General features: G+C 43.0%; 1 protein-coding gene across 1 annotated transcript in view; it reads right to left on the bottom strand.

Moving 5' to 3' along the window:
• Positions 1-1273: 1273 nt before the first annotated feature.
• Positions 1274-15666, bottom strand: part of LOC122442458 — a 55342-nt gene continuing 40949 nt past the window's right edge. The window contains exons 2-5 of the mRNA XM_043470335.1: positions 7597-7992; positions 6884-7106; positions 6672-6722; positions 1274-2161 (exon numbers count right to left, since the gene is read on the bottom strand). Of these exons, the coding sequence (XP_043326270.1) occupies positions 1911-2161; positions 6672-6722; positions 6884-7106; positions 7597-7992 (921 nt within the window). The 3' untranslated portion in view covers positions 1274-1910. The remainder of the gene's footprint in view (positions 2162-6671; positions 6723-6883; positions 7107-7596; positions 7993-15666) is intronic.

The raw sequence follows: 15666 nt of genomic DNA, 5'->3' as shown, positions 1-15666 counted from the left end.
TTCTTTCACTGTACGTTATGTCTGTGAGGTTTATCCACTTTGTGGATCACAAGAGTTCAATCTTTTTCATTGCTGTATGATATTCCATTGCATAAATAGACTGCAATTTGTGTTGTGTCCACATTAGTGCTATAATGAATAATGTTATATATATCTATATAACTTTATATAATATTTCTATTTATAAACATGGAAAATATGTTAAGCTATATTCTTGTACATCAATTGCTGAGCAAATGCAATCTTGGGCCTCTACCTAGGAATTGCTGGGCCTTAGGGTATGAACTGATGTTTTGTTTCAGTAACTACTGCCCGTTTTCTAAAGTGGTAGTACCACTTTTTACCAGTTCCCACCTACAGTGTAAGAATTTTAGTCGCTCCACATCCTCTCCAGTGCTCGATATTGTCAATGTTTTGTTTTTAAATTTGGGGCCTTCTGTAATGTGTGTGTTTCACTGAAGTTTTAATTTGCTTTTTCCTGATGACTAATAACCCTGAGCACCTTATCATATGCTTGTTGGCCATTTGGATACCCTCTTTAATGAAGTGCCTATTGAGTCTCTTGTTCATTCATAAACTTTGGTTTGTATTTTTCTTATTGATTCATAAGAATTCTTTACATATTCTCAGATATGAATCCTTTTGCAGATATACATGTTGTGAATATTTTTCTCAGTCTGCGGTCTGCCTTTTCATTCTCTTAACAATGTCTTTTGATGAATGGAAGTTCTTGAGTGGCATTCATGATATCAATCTCTTTCCTTAACTTTAGGAAGACCCTCTGCTTTGGGTCTCTGTGCTCTCGGTTCCTAGGCTGCAGGCTGTCCTGTCCTGACCTGTTGATCCATCCCTTCTGCTCTCCTGGCTTTCTACAGAGTCCTTAGGTGGAGTCTGCATTTCTGACTCGTGCCTGGACTTGTCTCCTCTGTGGCCACAGATCTTAGAGGCTGGAACTGTCATCCTCCTGGGAGACTCCCTGCCTGCCATCAGCATCCAACAATCCTTCCCTGAGTCCCTCTGTGTTTCACATTCTAGCCTGAGCCCCACCCTAGGCTCATTCCCCAAGCAGAGGTGACTCGCTCACCTTATCAAATCCTTCCTGGCTCTTGTTATGCCTTCCCTCCCCACCCCACTTTGACAGGTGATCTCTGACACTCCCCTCTGTGACTTTTTGTGAAGGGAACACTTCTCAAGATCTCCATTCTACTAGATTACAATATAAAGTTACTTTTCATCTCAGGACCAAGTCTAATATCACAGGCTCAGTGTTTAAACTCCAAAGTTGGGCCCAGCATAATCCAATCAAAATAGATTCAAATGGCTATGAACACTGCATATGTCCAAAGTACTGTACTATTAGAACTATTCCTCTTCCTCCTTCACGGGGCCCTTCACTTGGAAGGGGAGTGATAGGAAATGCAATCAAATAAAAGCAGAAGTTCATAAACTTGGATGTGAAAAAAATTGCATCTTCATTTCTACAAACTAGCTTTTCATTATGCACAAAGGCAATAAACTACAGCATTGGCTGTCCCTGTGATTTGGTCAGCAATAGAAATCACAGATCCCTTCATATCACACCATAATTGTTGATAAGTTTGAACTATTATTCACACTTATCCCTATTTCAATATTATATAATTTATTAGACCCACCACAAGATTTTGCATTTAATGGGTTAAATAAGAAAGCAAATATAATACTACCTCATAAATTTCTTTAAAATATTCTGATAACTTGATTTCAGTATCATTTGGGCATTTAAGAACATTTTTTCTGAGGAGCCTATAGGTCTTTACAAAACTGCCCAAAAGGTCCCAGGGACATAAGAGATTTAAATACTCCAGTTGATAAGAGACAGTCTTAAATCCATAGCAACTTAAAGTCACACAATGACCTCTGCTGATGAATCAGCAGCTGTGCTTCTGGGTCAAGGAGCGCTGTAAGTCTGCTCCATTTCTGCCAGCATGTTCCTTTGGCATGGAGTAGGGATGAGAGGACTTCAAGGGGCCCAGGCATGTGGCTCCAGTTTTCTTTGGATTCTGGCATTCCAGCGATTCTGAAAGAACAGGGCATTTCTTCTGCAGGTCAGAGGAAATGGGTAGCTCTCCAGCTAAATAGATTTCATGCTTGACTTCAGGGGAATAGCCCAAATGATGATCTGTTTGGGAGAGTAAATTAAAGAGGTAAGCGGGCATGCTGGTTTTATTTGGTTTAACTTTGGCTGGTATAGTAGCACCCCTAAGCATTTCAGAGAAAGAATATAAGTTGTCAGACCTCATTTCCCAGCATCACTACCTCCCTCATCCCCCAGTTCAAATTCTGGCCAGATCCTGCATCTCAGAAGGCACTGACCTTGGATTAGCTTGAAGAGAAGACCTTAACAGGATCTCCTTTCTCTCCAGGCCAATGAAGACATAACTATCTCTTTTCTCACAGCTCCAAATACTGAGTCTTGATTTCACTCACTCCACCCATCTCTATTTCTCCTAATCGCTATCCTTACTTGCATTTCTTGGACCAAAATGCTCATGATGAAGAGTTGTCTGCCTTTCATTAGAAGCAATGCTTCTGAGTTCTCATTTTGATGTTGAATAACACATAAAATAGAAGATAACATCAGGTATGAGTCCTGATAACATCAGGTATGAGACCAATTCCTTGGCTCATGCCATCCACGAAGAACTAGAGAGGGCCTAGGTCCTAAAGACTGGGGATATATACATCATGTTAGCCTATTTCTCTTTGATTCTCCCACCCCTGTCCTTCCCTTCCACTTACCCAATGCATCCTAATCTTCCATTTCATCATACAAGCCACTGGAACAGGGAGCTAAGACAGCTGTGAGTCAGGTGGGATACTTTGTCTTCTTCTGTAAAGAATGGGGTTGACACGGCTACAGCCACCTCCTCCTCCCCATCAAAGTCACTTATTTTGAATGTTTGAATATGTTATTTTCAAAAAAAAAAAAAGACTGTAGCAGTTTGTGTGGATGGCATTCTTCCAAGGTGCTTCAAGTTCTCTATAAAAAGCTCAGCTGTCATTTGTTGTTATCAGGCCCACTAGCCAAATTGTTGAAGTGCCCAAGTTTTATTAGCTCTGTTTTGCAATAGTCCATCTTACTCCAGAGACAAATGGGGGAACTCTGCCTTCATGCTGGCTTTGTTTTGTAGTTCTCAGACGTGTAACATGACTGAATGATTTTGAGCTGTCTCCAGCTTGTAGTGATGGGTGTCGGTTTCTTGAACACTACTCAGAAATCTGTGACTCTGAGTGGTAATGTTCTGAAGGCAAGCTGACTTCACCACTAATCAGTGTGTGACCTTGGGTAGGTCCTTTAATGTTTTTGATCCCCAATTTATTCATCCGTAAAAGGATGAGCTCTAAGGTCGTTTCAGCTCTTTCATTTTATTATTCTAATAAATGCATCACAAAAAAGGTCATGAAAACATCCCAATTATAGCAATCAAGAAAAATAACTGTGATTCTGCTTTATATAGTGTTAAAGATTCCTTTTTGACTTTTGAGGCTCTTGGATGACTCAATATGTGTACCCCTGAAACTCTACTAGATCCCTGTAAGCTATTTTTAAAAATTGATTTGGGGCCAGTATTGAAATTGTGGGTCTTATTATTTGAGTCTCAGATTCTGAGTTATAAGAAGGTCTATTCAAAATGGTATGTTTTTCTTGCAGCAATTGTTATGTGGTCAAATTTTATGATGTTTTAACATTCACTGCCATTCATTGTCTAAACACTCTTCTATAACCCAGTGAGCGTGTAAGGTTAATAAGTAGAATGGAATTCATTCTGGGTTGATTTCATCTGCTGATTCTAGTGGAAGGCCTCTCATATCTGTCCTTCTTTCTCAACATGGCTAAGCCAAAGACACTCGGAAAAGCTCAGACTCTGCTCATGACTTTAAATCTCTGTAACTTTCAGGAAGGAAGAAATGTTACTTTCTCTTCATCTCCAAGTGAATGTGTGAAGACACTTCACATGAAGAGAAATTTGTTCATTGGCAATATATTTTTTGACCAATTAAAATATTCACCATATTGCTTTCTTACTTTTCAAACACAGAATTTGCCTACCTGTGTAATGCTCATAAGTAACCATGTTTTAAGGTTATGTTACATTTACTTGTTTTATAATGTTTCAAGAATGAATAAAGGGAAAAGAGGGCTTCAGAGGACCCAACCGTATTTCACACTTCAAGTGCATCTCAGGCAACAGGAAGGCCTGTCCAGGCTAGTGCTAAATGCTACCTTTAGCCCAGGTAAGATTATAGAATGCCACAAATGGTTTCTTAGAAGGCTATGTCCTTTTAATCTAGTCATTCCCCTATTGAACAAGGCTGTCTCTTTCCTACCTCCCCATTTCTGGCTTCTCCACCACCACTCCCTCCTAAGTACACATGAAAACTTGTACTTGGACTACATTTTCCAAAACATATACTTAAGAGTTTCATTTACGGATTGCTTTGCTGCACTCCAAATGGCCCAGCATTTTGTCGATGAAAGAGCGTAAATCATCCCTTAACGTGAGATACAGTAGGATGTGATGTTTAGAGAAAGGAAAATATGCTTCCTTATAGAAGCACCAGGCACTACACCATCTGGCTTGGAGGGAAAAATTTCAGTCACTCATCCTGATGTTTTGTCTACATAGTACCAAACATCTGGAACCTGGGTGACAGACTAAATTTTTCATTTCACATCCAGATGTTTTTGCATTATGCCAAAACAACCTTAAAAACTCAGCTATGTCTTCAAGAATTCAAATAGTACAAGCATTAAAGTTGTACTAATTTCATTTAGGTTTTGAGATAGAAAAGATGAATAAAAAAAGCCAACTTTTGGCTGTTTTTTTTATGCAATATGCTAGCTTAAGAAAAAAGCCACACATTTTGCAACTATACGATTAAAAAAATTATGAAGAAATATTCCCAGAAATACTGTCACTAAAAATACAATGATCTGGAATGTTGTTCCAAAGTTGAAATGCTCGGGTTTTGCAAATTCAGATAAGACTTCTACAGTTAAAAGATAAGAAACAGCTTAAGAAGTGCGTTTCCTTCTGAGCAACTCTCTGTGAAAACATTTATTCCTTGCACACAAGGGTGAAAGCAGGACCGATGGGTTCCTGCCTTTTCCAAGGTTCCAACAGGATTTGCAAGGAGACTTTGAATCATTTAAAGATGCTTTTTTGAGAAATGCTTTTCATGATTCAAAATGAAAAATCAGATTGTATCCACTGGAGCCACCTTGAACATCTGTCACAAGAACATAAGCAGAAAGGAATGTTTAAACATTCTGCAACAAAACTGTTTGAAATACATATATATTGGGTTGTTTGGAGAATTGCATGTCTTGTCCTCTTGTATTCAATGGAGTTGGATCTCATGCTTGTTAAAAAACATGTTCAGAACAGATTTTTTGTATTAGAAGACACAGCACTTAATCTAGTTCTCAACTGCCAACAGGCTTTGTGGGCATTTCTATGCCATGAAAATTCCAATATATTTTTCATTATCTCCACAAGGCCTAGAGAGTGTGTGTGTAACACAGCAGTGTTACTGAACTGGCTTGGTGCAGGGTCTTTGCTGACTCAGCATATGGTTTCTCATTTCCAGATTACTAAAACAACTTTCCTCTGGGGTAGAGCTTCACAGAAAGCAAGGGGAATAGAAATACAGAGGGGCCTTATTTTCACCCGTAATTATACCAAGTCCAGAGGCAAATGCAAAATCAGACTGAACTCTCCCAGGTTTATAGAATAAAAACTGCTTCTTTCTGACCCTGAGCCTGTGAGAGTCGCAGTAAGTTGCAACCCAGGTCTGTTTTTCACCAACGAATTTGCCCCAGGCCTCTTACCCTTAGGGTGTGGACTCCCGGGCAAGGTTGGGTGCCTTTTTAAAGCTTGTGTACAGTATTTTAAGTAAGGCAGGTCAATCTCTTTTTATGCACTTGCACCAACAAACATTTCTTGAGTTGTGCAGTGAGTAAACTGCAAATTTCAGACACGGCCACACTTGCAGGGTCTGGAGTGAAGTGGGGTCGCCGCACTTGCCCACCCTCTCTGCCTGATTCAGTGGTTGGAACCTTCAGAGATTTACCATTGTGTGCCCGCGGGCCACAACCTATATGCTAAATGGCAATGGCCAGTATCCATACAAATGGAACAGGCTCGAAGTTCCCTGACACATTCAGCTATCACGTTGGTGGGAATCGCTGGGCTTCAAGCTGACTCTCAGAACGGGATCAAGAAGAATATTGTGAACATCAAGTCTCCCCCAAACGCCCCTCCCCCCGCTTGCCTTTGGCCTCCCGCAAGACTGGCCTGCTAATCAATGCAAATGTCGTAGGCGGCCAGGCCCGCAATTGGCATTCCAGAGAGCAAGGACCACCAGCCGAGCTTTAAATAAGTGCAGATGTGACAGGCAAGAGACCCAAGGATGGCCGCCTCTCCACCCCGCACAGGCCGATGCACATGGCTTCAGCCGTGTGCGCTGCGGGGAGTGTGTCCAGAGGAAAGGGGTGCCCCGCAAACAACCGCGAAGGGAATGGAGCCCTCGAGTTTAAGGGTATCGCTGGGATGGTGTGTGCCGTGTAGCCCGTTATTTCCTTGGCTTCATTGCTTCTTTCCTAAAGTGGCTAGAGGATAACCCACCCTCGCAAAAGCCGCTCAAGGGCCCAAATGCCCGGCCTTGCTCGGGAAACCGCGATCCTGGGTGGCCGGGGAGGCCTCGCTCTTCCACCGCAGAGCGGGGGCGCGAAGCATGCACTTAGGGCCTGACCCGCTGGCGACACCCGGGAGCCGGGATCTTCACCCCTGCTTACCACGCCCCCCACCCCCCCCAAATCCTGCGCAATACGTAGTCCTGGTCCCGACCCCAGCGCGATGCAAGCGACGTCCTGGCCTGCTGGCCGCGGTGTGCGGTTCCGAGACTGCGGGCGGAGCAGAGGCAGAAGTCAAGCTCAGATCGGTCCCCAGGTTGGGGTCAGGATTGAGCGGCGCTTCCCTGGGGCGGGATGCGGCGTGGGAGCTCGGAGCGTGTGCGAGCCGGAGGCGCCGGGCAGCCGGGTTTCCGCAAACCGCTCGGATCTAAAGGGTTTCGGGGGAAACGGAGTGAGGAGAAGGGAAAACAATTAAAAAAAAAAAACAAAAAACGAGCGTCGCGCCTTCTTTGGTGTTTCGTCCGCCCTGAGCCCGATTTCGTATTTATTCACAACCACCCCCCCCACTGTCTGGGTGGCTTCACTAGAGCCGTCCGGTCTCCGGGCTCCCAGCCCGCGCGGCCATCCTCGCCCTAGGGTCTTGCTCTCCGATCCAAGCCCTGCGGCTCCGAACAAATCCCCGTTCGCCTTTCCTTGCCCGTCTCCGTGGGTTCAATCCCGTGGCCGAGGAGGTGGCAGGGCCGGGGCTGCAGACCATTTGGTGGCAGCCCAACTCCGCTACCCGACGAGGCGCCCAGGCCGGGCCCCCACCAACCCCCGCCCCAAAGTCACCTAGCCCCGAGCCTTCCGGTCTCTCCCGGCCCTAAGCGCGACAGCCCCCGCGCCCCGCCGCTGAGGCTGCGGCTCCCCTCGGAAACCTGCAGGTCCGGAGGGGCGGGCCGCCGGGTGCAGGGCCTCCACCGAGCGGCCTTGCTGCCTAGCCAGTCGCCCCGGCCCTCCCGTCGGCCTCCAGCGGATCCGAGATGTTTCGGCGCCTGCTCTCCGCCCCGTGCCTTAGCGCCTTCGGATATCCCTCGGCCGCCAGGCGTGCTCGGCGGGACTCCACACAGAAACCGCCTGCCGAGCCCCGGGGCAGCGAGCGTTACCCGCGCCGCCCGCCGGCCCCGGCGTCCCGCCCTCGCGTCTGGGCGCAGCTCCGAGGGCTCCAGGGGGAAACCGCAATTACCCGCGGACACCCCACCCTCCGCGTTCCGGCTGCGCAGCGCCGAGCGCCACGTGCGCCGAGCGGACGCCGCCCCGGGCCTGGGTCCCCGCTGCCCCCGGCGCCGGAAAGAGCCTCCGTGCCTCCGCCCCGGGCGCGCGCAGCCGCCGCCTCCAGCCCGCCGCGCCCCTGCCGCCGCCCGCCGGCACCTGCACCCGCCTCTCCCGCTTGCCTTCCGTCCGTGCGTAGAAATACCACCAACTTTAAAAAAAAAAAATTTTTTTTTTTTCAGAGATGTGCACGAAAAAGACGAAGGAGATTCGACCATCCGAGGGTCAAGACACAGAAATTCGAACTGGCCCAGAGCGACCTTACTTGGCGCAGAGAATCATTTACCGAGCGAGCGAGGGTGTGCGGATACGGGCGCTACTCTTAAAAGACAGAGTGATGAACAGCTGCACCTGAAGTCGAAAAACGATCCAAACTTTGATTCCTTTCTGTGGACTTGTTCTAACTGAAAGGCCAATTGTAAGCAAAAAACAACAACTTGAATTTGCTGATGGAGGTCCTGTTAAAAGAGGCCAACAGGAGTACGAGACACATGGCGATTAAATCGCTACGTGATGCGACTATTATATTTTTCCGAGACGTTCTAAAGAATTTTCCTATTACTTTTTTTAAGGTGCGGAATTTAGCTAAACAACTACTATAGCTAACATTCTAAGATAACGCGGTTACTTTCCTAATATAAAAATCCATAGGTTCCGATTGTGTAACATAAACAACAGAACAAAATCAGGCTAGACAACTAAGTCCCCTTATGTAAATACCTAATTCCATCATTCAAAGATAATTGGTTTGTATAGTAAATCTAAATCACAGGGCCAAGCTTAGCTGCCCTTTCCTGAAAAATATTTCAACTTTCCTGCAGCCTCAAAGAAGACATACTGCAATGTCAGTATTTTGTTCTTTAGAGGGAATAAATTGTCCTTCTCAGCCACCTCAGTTGCTCAGGAATGAGATGTGCTAAGCATTCATATGAGATTTTGGAAGATGGTGCAGGTGTGGGCTGACTTAAATTACTTGCTTTTGTGCTTTTCTAAAAGGTCAAAAAGGATCTGGTTTAGGGAAGGCAGAGAGAATAAGACTTTTCAACATGAGTGAAAATGCCCATGTGCCCAGCCTCAGATGGAAGAAATAACACAAACCTGATAAAGTATTTAGCTGATGCCTCCTGAAAAATGATGTACCTATCAGCATGCAGGTCATCAATCAAAAATTATTTAATATTTGCATTCAATTAACCAAATGACTCCACCAGCTCGACACTTTTCACAAATCAGCAATTAGTAAAATAATTGGTAAAATCTTCCACACGCTGTCACTCATTTAATGGTAAATTATTGAACAGTATTTTAACTTGTAAGAATATTTAGTAGTTTGAGAATTTGTGATGTGGTTGTGGAGTGCAAGAATTCACACATTTTCTAAACTATGGAAAATACTAACAGAATTACTTGAAGTTTTTTTTTTTTTAAATAATTTTGGAACAAAGACTAAATGGAGGAAACTAATCTGAACTGTTCCATTATCTAAAGACATAAATGAGTTGAGTATATGGTATCTTGAACAATTTTCTATATAAAATAGGTTAAAAAACTCTCCGCTTAATTAAACATAAAATAGGCTATATTAAGAGATATTATTTTTGTCTTATGTAACTAGAATTCCTTGCATACCAACATAAGAAACTAACAGCTATGTTGGCTATATTCCCTAAGTATCAGTAATTTAAATTCCCTGAATATAATTAACCTCATTAAGTTGACTCATAGGACATAAGAGCTACTGGGGAAACTCTTTATATACAATTATGCAGATCAGTGGTAGTTTTTAAGTCACTAATAACTAGACACATAAATTTTCTGGGTTGAAGGAAAGACTATAAATCTATCTTATATAATTTTCTAGCCATCTTTTAATATGAGATAAATTATAGCATATAAACATCCTTGGGATCTATTTTATTTTAAGGAAATAATTTTCTTTGCTGTCAGAGATGCCCATGAGGGCAAATTTTGATTATATATTTTGAGAGCTGTCAAATTTGATGATTCAACACATAACTTCAAACCATTTCTCAGAAGGGTTCTCAGACTATTAATAGTATTTTGCTTCAGAGAAATGCATTTAAAAATACAAAATTAGTGGCATTAATATTGAATTTTTGTGTCTGTACGAAGATATGGAAATATGTGCAAGTAAAAACTAAAGACTAAGGTCGAGAAAAAGGACATTAAAAATCACACTTGGCAGAAAAATAATCTATTTTACCAAGAATTCTTGCAGTATTTTCTCTCTCAAGGTTGGCCCTCTACAGTGTCAAAACTGCTCAGAGATCTGCTCAGCAACCTCACACAGTTGCCGCTGTGCACATGTGTTTTATGTGTGTGCATTTCAATCTCCTCTCTCTTTTGCAGGGCAAAGAAATAAGGAAAGAATGAAAATCTTGAGCTACTCTGACATCCAATAAGGACTTATAGTTTATTAATCGGAGAATTTAGCTTAGCTCCTCCACTATTCATCTGAAATTAATTAAGTGTGTAGAATTACAAGGTGGGTGTATCTGAGACAGCAGGCCCTGCTCGGACTAATCAAAAGGGCACATGTTGAATGAGCACAATTTAGTTAAGGTTAATCCAGTGAAGATGATACCTCCCTGGTCTTAATTACTCTAGGTGATAGATTGTGGAATGGCAAAGTAGGAAGGAAGGGAAATTTGGTCCTACTGAATACCAGAATTTTCTAATTTAATTTAGCTTGCTCTGTTTTCACAGAAGCAAACAGTTGCTATTCAGACAGCAGGACCACACTCTCTGGATTAAATTGGGTAAAAGAAAAAAATAATTGTATGTCGATTTTTAAGAAAAAAGTGGAAAGCAAATATGGATGTTTCAAAGGTGTTGATCATAATGTGCTTTTCATTACCGACAACTCAATTTAGAATTTTATCAGTAGATTCTTTGTGATTTCCGCTAGGAGTTGTTTGCTCTTTTAAACTTTCTTCTGAGTACTGAGGCTAGTCAGTGTGCTGAAATAGAGAAGTGTCTATACCTACAAGACTACATTAATGAAATGAATGTATGTGTATTATTAAAAAAATAATGTAGTTTAAAATATAAATAAGTGGACAACAAACCACCATGGATGAACTGCACAAACATAGAGTAAAAAAGCAGACGTAGGACTACATCCAAGAATCCATTTATATAAAGCTCAAAAACAGATAGCACAAATCTAGTATGACAAGTCAGGACGGTGATTTCTGTTTGCAACAGGAAAACAGGAGGTGCCTCTAGGGGTCCTGGTGATGTTCTGTTTCTTATGCTGGGTGCTAGTTATACAGGTGTGTCCACTTTATGAAAATTTATCAAATAAGTTTGTGAACTTAAGATTGGTGTATTTTTCTGTACATCTGTTTTATTTCAATAAAACATTGTCTTCACAAAATTAAAATAAAAGGAAAAAAGACTAAGAAATAAGGGAATGGGATTGTGAGACAATACATTTTTAAAAGACAGAAGGGTGAGGGCTGCAGATATAATTCTGGAAGAGAAAAAATACATTAAAATATCTAGCAAAATATTAGTAGTAAGATTTTAATGTGTTCACTTTCCCATCTTAATATCTGCACACCCATATAAACACTTAAATCTTGCCTCAGGATCCAGACTTCACCCAAATCAGGATCTTCCTTGTTTCTTTTGCATGTGTTCAAAGTCTGATTATAGTGTTTAAGAATCTTATTCTTTGTTGCTGCTTAAGATGCAGCCCACCCCCTGCCCCCAAAAGCTCATTTTCTCCTTGCACATGCATTTAAAAAAATCATCGGATGATTTCCTTGTTTTCAGTTTTGTGATATATTTTCTGCTCAAGAAGGGGTATCTGTTTCTGATTTATTAGCATTTGATCCCCTAGTTTCCTGCCATTGATCAAGCCTAATACTTAGCTCAGCTGATGAGTTTTATATGAAAACTGATATTTCAGGAAGACGGAAGGTTGAACCCATTTTTAATATTTTCCCCGTCATCTCTTTTAGAGTGTGACATACACGAGAGACACCTAGCAAAGCCCAGAACCATATTTATTTTTCATTACATCTCCTTGGTATAAAACCTTCTGGAAATAAAACACGGATTTATCGAGAGAGGAGATGTTTGTCCTGTGTCATCCACATCCTGTCGATTGTATATACATTTACACCCTCTCGCCAAAACATGCCTTCACCCCACTGCTGACCGGCTGTCCGCCATTCAATCTCCAGTGAAGTCACGGTGAATAAGGTCAACTCCTTGGAAACATCTGTATTTGATCAGTTTGCACAAAACAGGGGTCTTGCTAATGCTGGACTTCCCTGAAGTCCGACACAACAATAGCTGATTCACCACTGCTGCCCGAGCCTCCCTCAGGAAACCTTTTTTTTCTCCCCTCTCTGAGACTATACAATGTTCAGACTAAATCCTACTCACATGAGCCCAGGGGCATCCAGCACAGCTCCTCGCCTTCCGAGGTGGCATCTCACTGAGGGAGACTTTCTCTTCTCCAGCTGGGAAGATATTCTAGTTATCACTAAAGCAAGGGCAATACATGGCCCTTTCTCCTGAATCCTGGGAAAGAGTAACAGATGGAATCAGATCAGAAAGTCATCGACATGTTGACAGCCTGTCAACCATTCTAGACCCTGATCCGGTCGGCTCAGTGCTCCCAAGTGCACAGTAGTGGATTAGCATTAACCTGTGTGTATGTGTGCATCTTTTCTTTTTTCTTCCTGATTGTATTTTCAGCGTTGTATCATCGATATGTTATTCCAACAAAAAAAATCTAAAGGACACTCTAGAGCATCTTTTTCTTTAAAGCAAAAAACAACTTTGAGGATAGTCTGATAGTCCCAAGATAGTATTTTGATAGCCAGAATATACACTTTGATCACCTTAATAGTATGACAATTTAAATGCAAAAGGAACATTGGCAAAAAGTCTAGCATAAACTTTTAAACATCAACCTGAAGACTGCATGAAGGGAACTTCATTAAAATTAGGGGCAGTGTTAAATTCATTCTACTGAAAGGGAATTTTAGAGAATCCCCATTCAAGTGTTTACAAACTTTGCTCACCACATTTTAAAAATACACGGGTCTGACTGTCGTTCATTTCCAGAGAGGGTAGAGCCAGAAGCTGACAAGGTTAGTCAGTTATGTTTTCACTGATGGGCTTCGGAGCATACCATACAGGGGGCAAGAGACCCACTAGATAGTCCCCTTCTTTGGGAGTTAAAACACATGAAAATGCAAATAACAGAAAAAGCAAGAAGTCTCAGGTGGCCAATAAGGGATATAGCCACTAACGTGCAGATTTTCCATCCTTTCCTGATGGTAAGCACATCAAAACTGTTCTTGGTTTAAGGCTTGTTTGTGGTCCCATCTCAGATCTGCACGCCGTTGTCTCTGGCAGTCCATCTTCAGCTGCACTGGGGTCAGACAGACCTGTATTATCATCCCAGCACTTCTGGGCAAGCTTCTGAACTGCTCCAGGCCTTACTTCCTCACCTGTAAACAGCAGTACTACCTCATGGGACAGGATGTTCACTGAGACAATGTGCTTAAAGCAATGCCTGGGTCTCACACTATCCTCAGCGAGTCAGCTCTTGCTGGCAATCATATTCCTGCCATTTCCCATTCCTCCCACACCAGCCAGTTATGTTGTGTTTAGTATCAACTGACTCCATTCAGAGAAAAGGGAATTGTTTTGAAATAATTCAGTGAGCTGCTTTTTAAAATGCTCACTGCTTGCAAGTCTACTGGCTCTTCCAAACACAACCGGATTTAACAAGGATGGGAAAGCAGGGTGATTCACTTCACCGTGTTTTCCACTAATTGCAGAATAACACACTATACAAATAAAGGAACAGCATTTTCCCACCACAGAATGATTAACTTTTTAAAGCTCTTGCAATAGGTATAGAAACACTTCTTGGCACCAAGGCCAACGTATGGTCCCAAATGTCAGTGTTCCAGAAAACATGACCCTTGTACACAGTTTTCACAGGCTTTATGCAAATGACTCAAATACTTTTTTCTCACCTCAGTCTGGTCCCGCAAGTTGGCAGTCTTGTAACTTGCTTCTGCATCACTTGATGGCTGAAGGACCCTGCCACCTTCTTTCTCCTTCGACCTCCCTTCTCAGGCAGGGTCTCCAACCAGGGCTTCTCTTCTTCGACATTTTCTGGATCTGCCCCTGGCTCTTCAAGATGCTGTGCATCTACCGAACTGCCTCTGAATAAACCTATTTTGCAACTGCCAGTTCTCAGCGGTTCTGGTTCAGTTCCATTTTAACTTGGATGTTTGGTAAACTTGGGTTACCAAAACCGTAGAGCTGCATTGTCAGTGTTGCATGTTTCACTGAACTACAAAACCTTAGGCAAGTCACTTACCCTGAGTTCCAGGCTCCTATCCTGGGCTCCACTTCTGAGGTCCAGTTAGCTCACACCACCAGTGTTCTTGGATTCTAAGTGGCAAAATGCATGTGACATACAACAGAACCTCTGCGCCTTCATGGGAGGGTGTGACCAGCTGGAGTTAGAGCAGTCCTGCAATGGAGCTGATGGGCCAGGTGGGATGTTAAAGGATGCTTGGGTTCAACTGGAAGAGAAAAAGGGAAAGAGCAGTCTAAAGAATGGGGAAAACGTGAGCAAAGATCTGGCGGCAAGAATTAGGTAGTCCCAATCAAAGTAACTTCCCTGCTGGCTCAGAGGGTAAAGCGTCTGCCTGCAATGCGGGAGACCCGGATTCGATCCCTGGGTCGGGAAGATCCCCTGGAGGAGGAAATGGCAACCGACTCCAGTATTCTTGCCTGGAAAATCCCACGGATGGAGAAGCCTGGTGCAGGCTGCAGTTCATGGGGTCATAAAGAGTCGGACACAACTGAGTGACTTCACTTCAATCAAAGTAGAAGAATTGATGCTTTTGAATTGTGATGCTGAAGAAGACTCCTGGGTCCCTTGAACAGCAAGGAGATCAAACCAGTCAGTCCTAAGGGAAATCAACCCTGAACAGTCATTGGAAGGACTGATGCTGAAGCTGAAGCTCCAATACTTCGGACACTTGATGTAAAGAGCCAACTCATTGGAAAAGACCCTGATGCTGGGAAAGAATGAAGGCAAAAGGAGAAGGGGGCAGCAGAGGATGGGATGGTTAGATACCATCACCGACTCAATGGACATGAATTGGAACAAACTCCAGGAGACAGAATAGGACAGAGGAGCCTGGTGTTCTGCAGTCCACGGGGTCACAAAGAGTTGGATGAGACGTAGAGACTGAAAAACAACAATCGAAGTAGAATGCAAAATAAAAATATTCAAGAGAAAACTCCTAATAGTGGCAATTACCCTCAGGAGAAATAAGCACATTTACTAGTAGTGAGCTTTGGGCATGTCTATCCTAGCAGCTCTGCTGTTTCCTAAACAGTTTTCCTACTTGACAATAGTTTATGAAATTTCCTTTGAGGATATAAGTTCAAATCCAGACACACCTATGCTAAGGTATGTCTAATCTCTTTACCTGCTCTGTGCGCAGAGGTTGGAGGGGAAGAGTGCCATCTACCAGACCCAGAGGTTTATGAGCACTGTAACTCTGCCACCTTTCTTCTTCTTGCCCATCCCCTGCCCTTCTGCTTCAGTTTTCTATTACTGTGACCAAGCTCTCCAAAACATGATGGTTTAAGATGACAAT

Source organism: Cervus canadensis, chromosome 5 (assembly GCF_019320065.1).
Source record: "Cervus canadensis isolate Bull #8, Minnesota chromosome 5, ASM1932006v1, whole genome shotgun sequence".
Taxonomy (NCBI): Eukaryota; Metazoa; Chordata; class Mammalia; order Artiodactyla; family Cervidae; genus Cervus; species Cervus canadensis.
The sequence above is the reverse complement of the archived record's forward strand: the minus strand, read 5'-3'. Positions and strand labels throughout refer to the sequence as shown.